At 43.1% G+C, this 13,145-nt stretch overlaps 2 protein-coding genes across 9 annotated transcripts in view; one reads left to right on the top strand and one right to left on the bottom strand.

Moving 5' to 3' along the window:
* The window catches only part of LOC116840749 (ataxin-2 homolog), a 63,095-nt gene extending 53,900 nt beyond the window's left edge, over positions 1-9,195 (top strand). For 5 of the 8 annotated variants that reach the window (XM_032807885.1, XM_032807883.1, XM_032807886.1 and 2 more), the window contains exons 3-7: positions 436-597; positions 746-886; positions 3,193-3,256; positions 4,083-5,548; positions 6,053-9,195. In XM_032807885.1, the coding sequence (XP_032663776.1) occupies positions 436-597; positions 746-886; positions 3,193-3,256; positions 4,083-5,548; positions 6,053-6,478 (2,259 nt within the window). In that variant the 3' untranslated portion in view covers positions 6,479-9,195. The remainder of the gene's footprint in view (positions 1-435; positions 598-745; positions 887-3,192; positions 3,257-4,082; positions 5,549-6,052) is intronic. The other 3 variants (XM_032807880.1, XM_032807881.1, XM_032807887.1) reach the window with 1 other exon arrangement.
* Positions 9,196-9,203: 8 nt separating this feature from the next.
* On the bottom strand, positions 9,204-12,630 carry LOC116840751 (glucosidase 2 subunit beta). The gene is made up of 2 exons (XM_032807888.1): positions 11,512-12,630; positions 9,204-11,136 (listed from the first exon to the last, which is right to left on the bottom strand). Exons 1-2 carry the CDS (start codon positions 12,458-12,460, stop codon positions 10,418-10,420), a joined length of 1,668 nt encoding a protein of 555 aa, XP_032663779.1. The 5' UTR covers positions 12,461-12,630; the 3' UTR covers positions 9,204-10,417.
* Positions 12,631-13,145: the final 515 nt, after the last annotated feature.

The following is a 13,145-nucleotide window of genomic DNA, read 5'->3' as shown; positions in this document are numbered from 1 at the left end:
TATATATATATATATATATATATATATATATATATATATATATATATATATATATATATATATATATATATATATACCGACTTTTAACAGATATGACATCTATATCAACACTTATATCTGTACATCCAATATACATCCAATATACAAAATTTTGGCCCGGAATACATCGAATAAAATATGTTCACACACATGCTATTATACAAATTTATCTTTTACAATACAAAATACAAAGCACCAATTAAGTTAATTAATCGATTGAAGTCCAGTCATGGCGTATAATGTCTGCATAGTAGCGTTTTAGACAATTGGTGACTCTCGTCGATGCAACGAAAGCACCCGTTATAATCGAATCCTCGCGCGACGTAAGGAGCCGATTGTCGCCACTTGGTGACTTTTTTGATGCGGATATCTAATCCGAGTACATAAATACTCAAGGACAAGGTTGAGCGCCAGCCGTTGGTGTCGATTGGATCCCTTAAGGACGAGAGTCGCGCGAGATCGGCGACGCCAGCGACGATGACGATGACGACGACGACGAACCCGGCTCCGAAAGGTCAACGGATGATTAAGAGGGAGCGAGTCGACTCGACGATCGAGGTAATCGATCGGATAATAAATAGCGCATCGCGACAAACGCATATCTCCGTTTATCAAAGCGCGACGTCCGTCTCTCTCTAGTAGCTATTACACGCGCGACTATTTTCGCATAACGATTAATTGTGTAATCGATCTACGACTGTGTAAGGACAAGGTCGCGGACGCATCGGCGGTGTCGATCAGGCCATTGTACAAGATCGAAGATCGCCCGAGATCGAAGCAGCCAGATACGGCGAACAGGATCCCCCGAGCTACGAAGGAACGGACTCGCGCCGAGGACACGGTCGAGGTAATCGATCGATCGATATCAGCTCCTCCCGAACGTTAATCTGCGTCAGATATCGCGACGTTAGGACAATGAGAAAAGCCAATCGCATCGTCAGCCGATCCCGATAAGACTATCGTACACTTTTACTGATACTTGTGCAAATCGCACAGAGGATGGAGACCTTCCGAAATATTGTGAAAACGTAATAGGACTTTTGTTTAATGGATAGTTGACGCGTTAAACGTCGGCTAATCGTACGTTTCTGCTAGGTACACGGAGAAAAATTGTAGTAAAAGTCACTCACAAGCTGAGTATATTAAAAAAAAATATATATATATTTTTTTTTAATCTACTTAACTTGTGAGTGACTTTTACTATCGTTTTTCTATCGTTTTTTTCAGTTTCTATAAATTTCCATATTAAAACCACCATGATGCATTTCTCAAAAAGTCAGATGGCAAACGACACTAGACATGATCACCTAAAATTTGAGCCCCGGTTGACCTCAATCGATCCATACAAATTTTGGGTAGAGAGGATGGCCGGTTTGAGGAAGAATGTCTCATATATATATTATATACATATATATATATATATATATATATATATATATATATTTGTAGTTTATAGTTTATAAGATAGAGAGTGTCATAGATCAATTATTTATATGTACATGTATAAATATGTATTGATCAATCATTTTGCATCACCCAGAGTTATACCACGAGGAAATGAACTAACTGATGAACAAACTAAGATCCATACAGAAAAATGAATATTACCATATTTTTTTTCATAAAAAAACTGAAAGGAACAGAACAGATGCTAATCAAGATCGCTCTAATTATGTTAGTAGTGTTCATTGTGAGGAAAATCCCTCGGTTATCAGAACAAACGTACATTTGCTGTTCGATGATCATTAAGGAAATAGATCGAACAGTTACCGTTGCAAATCATTCCTCATCATTTTGACAAAGATACATTACTTGAGATACAAATCATATTTGTTCTCGTCTATTTAGGTTAAGTTAGTTATGTTTCCATTATAGAAATGTTCCCAGCAAACACAAAGTAACAGTAACGCAACTGTTAGTTATAATTTCTCACTCAGCAATGTAACTGTTACATAACACACGCGTTATATTAGATTCACATTATTGAATGAGAAATTATAATTAACAGTTATGCAATTGTTACTTGGTGTTTGTTGGGTCGCTTAGAGCAGCAAAGTGAAAGTGACAAATCATTTGTTTTTACTACAGAGTCATTTGTTGTCATATATATATCAACAAACCATTTGTCGCGGGCATTTCGTTAGATTAACGGAACTCTCAGAATGAGTTCTGTAGAATTCGACATCGTGTAACATTTCGGAGTGACACGTAACGAGAGCTTGCGAGCTTGGCGCTCAAACGAGCTCGAAGGGGTCAAGGGTTACCGTGCAGTCGCGGCGCCTCGCGTGTCGCTCATTTGCGTCCATTAAAGTCTCCAGTCGCCGCCGGCTCGGGACGATCTGATCGCGTGAAGCGCGCGATCGTCCGCGCAATTACGCACCAGTTCAGACGACGGACGATCCGAGAGTTCGTCGTCTCTCCCTTCCGGCAGTTATCGCCGATAGTTCCCTCGAAACGACTGCGGCGAGAGCCGAAAGCGCAGCGCGACGCACCTGCGACCGGTTTCAGCCGATCGCGGTTAAGTGGCTGCCGCCACTCGGTGACTTGACTCGCCGGTCAATACCGTTAGAGACCGACGTCGGCGACGCGCTTGTGCCCGCGCTGGCTGCAAGCCACAAGTCGAGAATAACGCCGGTAACGGCGTCGGGAATTACATTACATCTCGCGCATCACGTCTCTCCTGGTCTCGCCTGGTGTTACCGAAGTCTAGCCGTGCATGTCGCGATTCTCCTGACGATCGCGGGGTTGGATGGCCCGATGGGCGAGATTTCGGTCCGTCTCCTCCTCGGGAGAATTCACACCTTGACGCGAAGAACAGACAGGCAGAAGCTGATTAGAACTCGCGCTGGTAGAAAAACAGAGCTGTAGAGATTATCAACTGTTGATCACCAGCGCGAGTTTTGATTGGCTTCTTCCTTTCTGCTTTCTGCTTCTCCTCCGGAGGTGTGAGTTCTCCGAGCGACTTACGAATCGTGAAGAGGAAAGAATAGACTTCTGAGAATGACCCTCGTGTCGATATATCTCTCTTTAAGAGCTTCAAGAGCAAGCGATAAGCCGCGGGATTGCAAGATTCGTTGGCATTGCGTGATACACACGAGCGCAGTTGTGATCAAATGCAGATAACAAGAGCGTTGTTTATTTCTTTATATGTAGATTACTACGAGAACTCCGAAGGACGCGGTCGATCGAACCGTTCCGGTGGCCAAGGAGGATTTACGTAAGTTCACCACGAAATGTTTCATGTTCCTTGCAGAATTTTACGTCAATGAGATCACTGCAATTTGCCACTTTATCTATCTACTCACCTGTCCGATAATCCATCCTATGGCTTAATCTCGTGATTAAAACATTTTAGAAATGCCCCTCCTTCTCCTTCGCCATTCCTGTGAATAATACAGTTGGCACTGATATTCTACACGGAGAGAATTAATTTTATAGTAAAAATTACCATAGAATTTTGTAACCGAGAAAAGTAAATCGACATTCTGCGGCAATTGACTTTCATTTTATATGTGCTGTCTATATTTTAGGAATTGAAATGTTGCTATATGTTTTTAATTTACCGCAAGTTCCTTAGCAACATAAACCTTACTAAGAGTTTATCTGCCTGTATTACTGGAAACATAGTGAAATTGAAAAGTATTTGTATGAAAAAAGACTATAATACATTCCCTTCGTGTAGAATTCAAAATGTTTAATCTAGTTCGTCCTAAATTTTCAATCATTCCAGGTCATTCTAGATATTTTACAGTTTCTTTTTCTATAATGGGTACTGCTTAACACTGTCACAGATCCCTCAACAAAATTAATTATCTTTCACTTATTAATTTCACTTTGTAATAGTAGAAATTTTTGAATTCGTATCCTAGAGCATAATAAAGTAGATTCTATTCTATTTTATGAAACAAAAGAAATAAAAAATTGTTGCACTCATTAGATTGCTTCACTATTCTTACATTTTGTTTTATCAGTGCATTGTACTCCGGCATTTGTATTCGCACAATGGCATCTTCATAAACGCAGTTTTTCTTTCCACCTCATAGCACAACTAGAAAGCGCAAGTTTGAACCACACCGCGGCGCATCATCGGATCTCGGTGCGTCCGAAGAACCGACGACCGCCACGACGTACCACACCGACGCCGACGACTGCGGCTAACGTCGTCCTCTCCAGCTCCCCGTCGATACCGCCGACCATTGCCGAGGACACCCTAGACAGCTTGGAGCAGCAGCAGCAGCAGCAACAGCAACAGCAGCAGCAACAGCAGCAGCAGCAATCGACCAGCAACACGTCGACGCCGACGGAACCCAAGACCATCGGCGTGACCAGGAAATCGTCCAGTCGATTGTCACGCAACTCCGACATCTTCGAGGAGCTGGAGTCCAGACTGCCCAGGAAGCCGAGCGCGACCTCCTTGTCGCCAGACAGTCTGGACGCCACGACGGTGTCAAGGAGCAGCGTAGAAGCGGCCGAGGAGCAAACGACGTCGCCAACGACGACGACGACAGAGGTGGTCGTCAGGTCGGTCGTCAGGAGACCGTCCAATCGGATATCCAAAGGCTCTTCGGACGTGTTCGAAGAACTGGAAGCAAAACTGCCACGTAGCCGACGGTCGTCATCGAATCGTCTGTCCAAGTCACCGGACAGTCTGGATTCGGCGCCATGGTTCTCCAAGTCTACCGAGGGCTTCGACAAGTACGAGGAGGTAGAGTGTGAGGAATCATCGTCGAGACCGGTAGCGGCGGTCAGGAGGCTGCTGCTGCTGAACCCGATCTCCAAGTCCACCGATCGTGTCTCGAAGTCATCGGACAGCTTGGAGGCGATCGAACCTCTGGTCAGCGACGACTCGATCGAGCGCAGACGTAGCAGTTTCGAGTTTCGAGCGCGCAGGACCTCGAAGGCGATGTCCAAGTCGTCGGAGAACTTTGAGGTGCTCGAGCTGCGGGAGCAGAGCGGCTGTGCGAGCGAAGAGGTGGTGGTGATCGGTCAGGAGCTGCAGAAGCGCAGCAGCGTTTCTGACATCAATCTATCGCGAGGTAGGAGACTTTCCAAAAGCATCTCTAAGTCGTCCGAGAGCTTCGAGCGGATCGACATGAGCGAGACGAAGAATGTCGAGACGGAGGTGACGTTGGACGACGTCTCGAAGGGGTGTTGCCGACGATCTAGCAAGAGAATGTCCTCCGAGAGTTCGGACAATCTAGACGTGGAGGACAGGCTAGAGAACAGGAGGGTGCGAAGAACCAGGGTACCAAGCAGCGGTATAGTGGACGTAGTGGTAACCGGGGACGATCGTGACGGAGAGAGGCGGCCAACTCCTACCAGGAAGCCGCCGAGGCTTCAGAAATCCTCCGAGAGCTCGGAGCTTGGTAGCACGGACACCTTAGATTCGGAAAGGAGGAACAAGTCCTCGGAGAGCACTGAGACATTGGACAGTCTAGAGAAGGATTTGGAGCAGGACAGGAAGGACGAGGAGATCACGGACAGCGTGGTGGAGAGACGCGAGAAAAATGTAAGACATTTTGTTTGAGTAAAGCTAATCCTCTCTATATCCTCCGCGGACTTTGAGATAACAATACGATGAGAAAATTTAACGTAAATTGAAGATTATTCATCTAGATTCCGCGAATCGTATAAAAACTTCCAGTCAACTTGACTTCTTCGTTACTAACTTTGCGATACTAAAAAAGACTACTGGCTAAAAAATAACATGAATATGACACAACTAAAGGCGTTTTGGTTGAAGGAAACAGAATTTCTGATTATGAATCAAATTTAGTTTATGAGAATCAGGAATTCTGTTTTCTTCAACTAAAATGTGTTTAACTCTGCTATAGTCATGTTAATTAAAAAAAAAAAACATTCAATACATTCAAAAGATATCCTTGATAATATCTGAAAAGACAAATAATGAATTAAAGAACTTCCATAATTTCGTTCTTTAAATATTTGTTTTAGTATTTCTTCAAACAATAAGTAATAATGTGTTTCTAACATTCGTTTTCGTTTCTTTCAGGACTCTTGGTCCAGCAGGAATGTAGCCACGACCGACTCTGATCAGACATCGATGGCAGACGACACAGAAGACTCCAAGTCGCTCATCACAGCTGATAAGTATTACTGGCGTCAGTCCTCTGAACCTAAGGAGAACCTGGGTATACATCAGTTGCTGGCCATCACGATAGTCACCAGGATGGCTGACAACGGTAATAATCAGCGCAGTTCCGTGATTTACCCGAAGAAGAAGCAGCAGATGAGCACGTCGCAGCCGACCTCGCCGGTTGCCAAGCAAGAGGACACGAAGATGCTGTTCGACAATCTCCTGGTCGGCAAGAACGACGAGGATCTGCAGAACATGCTCAACGGAAACATATCAGAGGTGTCCACCGATACCAAGAGCTTTAAAGAGAAGCTGATTATGTTTGAGAAGCTCGGAAAATGAGCGCGGAACAATAAAACGACGATATAGGAGTCGTCCTTGATGAAATCTTCCCTTTTCAGTTCGTGGGCACGTTCCGATAACAAAACTTAAGGCAGAAAAGGCGTCGTCGGAAACGTAAAGAGATAAACGATCTCGTTTAGCGATTGATAATATACATATTGTAGAATATACACGATCAGGGTGTTCTCGCATGTTGAAGCACTCGATCGTGCAAGAGACGAACAAAGTAAAGAGGAATTAAAGAATAATTCGCGGATAACCGTTCCACGTGAAGGGCCGAGCCGGTTCGATCGTTCATCCGCGGAGCTGAAGATTCAAGACAGGAAGCGATAAGCGAGTTTAAGGAGTAGTAGTACGGATAAAAGTAGAAAATGAGGTGTGACCTCATATAGATATCGGTCTACAGACGGCTATAATTCGGAAATACCAAATGAGAGTTTGGTATTTAGATCATTTGATAAAATTATTCGCTCGCGTGTGTTAGTCGATGTAACGTCGCGTAAGTAAGTGAATAAATAAGTAGTAAGAAGGACAGAGACGCTAGTAAGAGCCGTCGCTAAATGTAGGACGCGATATATATTGGGGAATATTCAATACTAAATATATCATGGAAGGGTCGGCTCTCTCATTGGGTTCGATGATTACCACACAATATCCCACGCGTATGTCGAAAATCTAGAAATAAAGTACCGGTGAATGTATGTTACATTGTTGAACAATTTAATCCTCCCGTTATTAGATTTCAGTTATCGCACTCCATATCTGGCGACGAATCTTTTACTAGTTATCGTGTCTTCCTTACTAATTATTTATCTTTAGAGTCTTTACAAAATCTTTGAATAAATAAGTAAATGTCGTAACGCCGCGATGTACCTATACGGTTTGATTCGAGGAGAGATCGAAATAACAATTTCGAGACGTGATGATTCACGTCGATGATGATATCCGACTACGTTTCGTTGCGCATTGATTGAAAAGTGAAATATCGTTCGGGCGCCGAATTTCAGAAGAGAGAAAAAGAGAGAAAAGATCATCATTCCTGCTCATGCGGCGATATTTTGTTTTTTTCTTCCAATTCTCGTGTTTTTCCCTACACATGAAAAATTTACGCTCCGTTGTTGAGATTATGTACACGATCGCGTACGATGCGATTGTCACGGACGACGCGCGTATATATGTATATCCTCGTAGGATCTTTATCGTTACTCGAAGATAGCTGTACAGTAGTTTAGCGGACGTGTGATCCTTGCCCGTGGCACATTTACAAATACCGTGTATTATCTCATCGTGTAAATACGAAGAAGGATATGAGTGCGGAATCTTACTATGATGCAGAGAAAAAAAAATATATATATACATATATACACACATATATCACTAGTAGTAATTTGGTAAGTATAGAAGAGACACGAGAGACATAGAACTGTGTAGTTGGTTGCACGACGTTTCATACACATTTTTTCTAACGATGTCAGAAAAAGCGCTTCAAATTGTCACGGTTGCGAATCACTGCCCACGTAGTACGTTGCTTACGTAACAATCAGGCAAGAGCTGAAGTGACGACACACACAATGTAAATATTGATCCTTGTTATATTCTTATCTAATAGATAAAGTGATAATAAATATACTTGAGTTTTTCCTGAAGTTTTCCGTTGTAACTGAAATATTGAATATCTCGTTATATTGTCACCTCAACTTCCGTCATAACTGACTGCCGTGGAAGCCCGTCGGTAGTGGTATATAATGACTGCTCGGAGCGCTCCTAACTTTCTTAGAAGAGATGTATCCGAACTGTTCTGCAGCCGACTACACAACGATCGGTCTTAATGTATCAGCAAGAGATGTTAACGTTATGTTGTTTCCAAGAAACGTGCAGATGTATTTTCGATGCTCACGAGGATCCCATTTATTGTACTAGAAAGTGTATTACCAATTCGCCACCTAAAAAGTGTATTTCCAATTCGCCACCTAGTTCTATCGTCTATTCACGAAACGCGTAATGTGTAATGCAAATTACCGTACCATAATAACAAAACGGACCTATGATTCTCCGTTTGATGACGTATCATACGGGTGATATGAGCACCTGGCCTCAGCGTGTAATCGAATGCCTGCGAGAGATCGTGATCGGGAGAACGATTTATAAAAGAGAAAATGATGAAACTGTCGACGGTGTGAAACGCTAATGATTCTACCCCAAACTATTCGCCGTCTTTCTCGATTCTCCGAGACGTGAACCGCGCTACCACTACCATAGCATATCGTCTTGTAACTCGTCGAATTTCGCGGGGGGGAAGAGAGATTTTTGTAGCCTTTCAAGTGCCTTACCGAAATCAATTGAGTAGACCGAATGGAAGCACGTCGGCTGTAGGTAGGACACAGGCGGGAATGTTATCACCTTCAATCTTCTCCCTTTTAGTTGTCTAGATAATAAATGTATCGTTTCGGATTCCGAAAACGTCGCAGAGAGATCGTTTCTTAGAGAGTAAATAGAAAAAAAAACTGAATTTAATCACGTCACTGTAATATGTAATGTTATACATAATTAACAGGAAAATTCTACATACAATCACCCACCTACCCACCCACTTACACAGACAAACAGCAGACAGGCATACATGTACACACAGGATTACAGATACATACATATTTACACGCAGAACAGATTTCTCTTCCGTTGATGTAAATAAAGCTGCCATCGCAATTACGATTCGACAATAGAATTGTTTTCTCTCTTTATTGTAGATCCTCCTGACTCGTGTCGCGCCGTGTCGACTTTAAAAATTACAAAATAGCCAACTTAAGTGTATACATTGCTGGATATTAGAACGTAGTCTGTACGTGTAAGTGACTAATCGAATGCCGGAAACAGTGTGTGTGTAACTGTTGTTCCTTTCCTTTCTTCTCTGCGGTTCCAAGCTATGCACACTAAATAGTGTAAAGTATGTTTCAGCGGACCTGAGACCGGCCGTGAACATTACATCTCGATCCACTTTTAAATCACAATTGTAGAAATGCGTCGTGTACAAAAGGAGGAATGTAACAGCTAACTTAGTTACTCTTTATCTCTTTTTAACGTTGGCAATCATCTCGCGCATAACAATGACTGTATCGACTTTGCAGAATGAGATAAGGATAATTATTTCGGTTATCGCTAACGAGCTCGCTCCATTCAATACTAAGTCGACGGACTCTGCGAGGTTGCAAGGACAAGTAATTCGATTGCAACCGATTGGGATCGTTAATGAACACATGGCGGCAGAATTTCAAGCAGAGAATACTCAGATATTCCCAGTCATTGTATATTTTTCTTTTCGGCTTGAATTGCTAAAGCAGATGGTTTTATGATAGAATCAAAAAGTTTCTTTGTTCCCTTTTTTGTATAAGAATCTTGATAAATACATTATTTAAACAATATAATTTTCTAATTTCTATAACAGATATAAATCACCAGGCTTTGGCGAGATGTGCTTACGTGATCTTGTTCAGGATAAAATTTCGAAATATGACCAACTCTTAGTTGCAAAACTGGAGTTTTGTAACCTCCAAGAAATGTTACGGCCTCAAGACGACTGACAAATAACACACAACATTGCTTTATTAAGTATCGCTGCTAAAAATACCTGCTGACATGGTCAGTATCAGTAATCAGTACGACTCAAAGCGGTCATAAAATTTCCATTATCACTCATCGACGACTCGCAGTAACATTTGGAATCACGTTACCGATTACGCGACTGCGTTGCAAAGGTATGCGAGAGATCGATCCGATAAATTATATTATTAATATTATTAATATTATTAATAATATTATAATTCCTTGCAATCTCGATGCTCGTCCCGCGGCCAGCCGAGAGCCCGTAAATGCTCGACATTCACTTTGAAAGTGCGATCTTGCGCGCGCCTCTCGCATTTCACTAAACGACCGGACAACCATTTACAATTCGTCGTGTGTGTGTTGCTCGTCGGACGTTTGTTGCGCGTCGGATGTGTGTTGCATATCGTCGTGCACGTCGGCGGTCTCTATACTGTCTATTCTACACAGAGCCGGCGTGGTCAACTCCATGGCGTACTCGCAGCGGCTCGGCTCTGTCACGGATATGAGCTTATTCTCCGTTCCGCAGGATAGAGTGACGAGCGTGGAACGTGGCGGGCCGTTCCAACAAGTGAGACCTTTGTCGTACTCCATACGGGAGAATCGATTGCCGGTCGGTCCGGCAAACTTGTTGAATTGGCCGAGATTGACCTCGCTACCGCCGTGAGACTTGGACCTCTGAGTCGCTTTGTCGTACAGGCATAGTTTATAAATGTACTCCACGTCCGCGTACTCGAAGCACTCGCCGTACAGCGACGCGAACTCGTCGTCTGGCCCGTAGTTCTGGCGCAGTTTCACCTCCAGTTGACTGATTTCAGTCTGCAATTCGTTCACGGCCTTCTCGGCCTCCTGTAAGCGTTCGCGAGCACTGTTAGCCTCATTGATCAAAGCCTGCGTCTCCTCATCATATCGAGCCGAGTCTTCTGCTTCCTCCTCCACACCTGTTTCTGATTCTGCTTCCGATTCTGTTTCTTCTTCCTCTCTCTCAACATCACTTTCATCTTCCTCTCCTTCATTATCAGGAACATCTTGTGCAAAACATCCTGCCACAGCCTTGATCTCTGCAAACATAACAGGATCATATAATAATGCATATATATAATAAATATAATGCATATATATTATTATTATATATTATATATAAATATTACTATATTCAGTATATATTATTATTATTACACCAAGTGAGTCAGTAACTATTGCCATCTAAAATATCTTCAAAGCAAGAAACAAAGTTGATCAAAGTTTCTCAGAAAAAAACATCATTAACATAACATTCTATTGTTCTAAGTAGAACAATCGCAAAGATTTGAAGTTCAACTTTATTTCTTATTAATTTCAAAGATACTTTAGATAGCAATATTTACTAACTCACACTATATCATTGATGTTAATATATTATAAGGAAAATAGAAGCAAACTTCAACGTTACTTACTCTCCATTGCGAGCTTCACTGCATGCTGTTCATTTTCCTGTGCTATATTCAAAAATTCTTCCCATGTAGCAGACAAGTGACCAAACAGAATGTGCATTGCATCACTCACTGTCACAGTTGAAGGCATATCCTTGCTGTTGCGGATTCTCTCTTCCACTTCTTGTAACATTACTATACCATCACTGTCATCGTCCAGGATATGGAAACATTTCTCCAATTCAGGATCATCCAATAACAACCTTGTCGCCGAAGACTGCGATGACTCCTCTTCAGGAGCCTGTTCAGGTTCAGGTGGCTTGTATTTCTCCAATGCTAACCTCTCCTTCTCCTCTGCCTGTGCCTTCAATGTCTCCTTCTCCTTTTTCAGCAATTCCGCCTCCTCATAATTTGCCCTGAGCTTTGCCAACTGCGACCGATACTCCACCTTGATAGTCTTGCCTTTGCTCACCAACTCCAGGCGCAATTTGTTACCCTCGCGCGCCTGCTGCTCCGCTTTCTGTTGCACCAGCTTGGCCTCCTTGGCCAGTATGTGGCATGTGTTTTGGCACTTGTGTTCCGACGGGTAGTCGTACTCGTCGCTCGCGTCGCAACAGTCGCACACACCGTCATTCACCCAAGACGACGGCACGTAATACGGCTGGTGGCCGGCATTCTCGCAGTAGAACACACCGTTACCGCATGCAGACGTGCCGGGTTCGTCGCTGGCGTCCGCACAGTCGCAGTAGTTGTCGTTGACATTCGCGAACGGTATCAGCAGACTGCCGTCCAAGCACTCGAAGTCGCGGTTTGGGTTGTACATCGACCTCATTGACACCGGTACACCCCGCATCGCCGTTGTGCCGGCTACGTGGCTGGTATGCGCCAGAAGCAGACTCCCCGACACGAGTAGCAACGATAACCACGTCGTGTACCTGTCCATTTTCTCTCGATTTCTGTCTGATAACACCATCGCGCTAAGGTTCTTTCTCTCTGTTTCCTCACCTCTCGTCACTCACCGGCGAAATGAACGTGCAAACGAAATTGCGGGACTCTTTCCTTCCAAGTGTCCGAACGCGGACGACACGACACCTCGCACGTTTCCTCAGACATCCGATCACAGTTGGCACAAGCTTACCAACTGTCAAACGGTTCAATCCGTTCATCATGGCTGCACTTTCTGCAGTCGGAGTGAGATGAGTATATTCTCATGTTTGGTTGCGAGAAAGAAGAAAGCGAGAAAATGTGGAAAGAGCATTTGAACATATATATCTTCTGATGAGCCTGGGACCGTATTCTTGATATGTATTCGAACACTAAAAGCTAAAACATCATTGAGTGCTTTCCATTTAATAACAAAAGTCGACACAAGCATTACCTATCTTAGTTACTCATTGAGATTGCATTCCAAAACGTTCTTTCCGAGGAAAATTTTACTTTTAAGTCTATAGTGTATGTAACATGAACTATAGATTTAAGAGTAAAATTTTCCTCGAAAAAGATGTTTTGGAATGCAACCTGAATATGGAACATATGAATATGGAACAAAGACAGAATGATGCTCATGTCGATTTGTGTTATTAAATGGAAAGCACCCATTCTGTCTTTATCGTTCATTACATGCAGAGAGAAGCATAAGAGCGGTCACCAGCCTGATT

Source organism: Odontomachus brunneus, unplaced genomic scaffold (genome assembly GCF_010583005.1).
Source record: "Odontomachus brunneus isolate Ranch 3 - 2012 unplaced genomic scaffold, Obru_v1 Obru_scaffold_011, whole genome shotgun sequence".
Lineage (NCBI taxonomy): Eukaryota > Metazoa > Arthropoda > Insecta > Hymenoptera > Formicidae > Odontomachus > Odontomachus brunneus.
The sequence above is the reverse complement of the archived record's forward strand: the minus strand, read 5'-3'. Positions and strand labels throughout refer to the sequence as shown.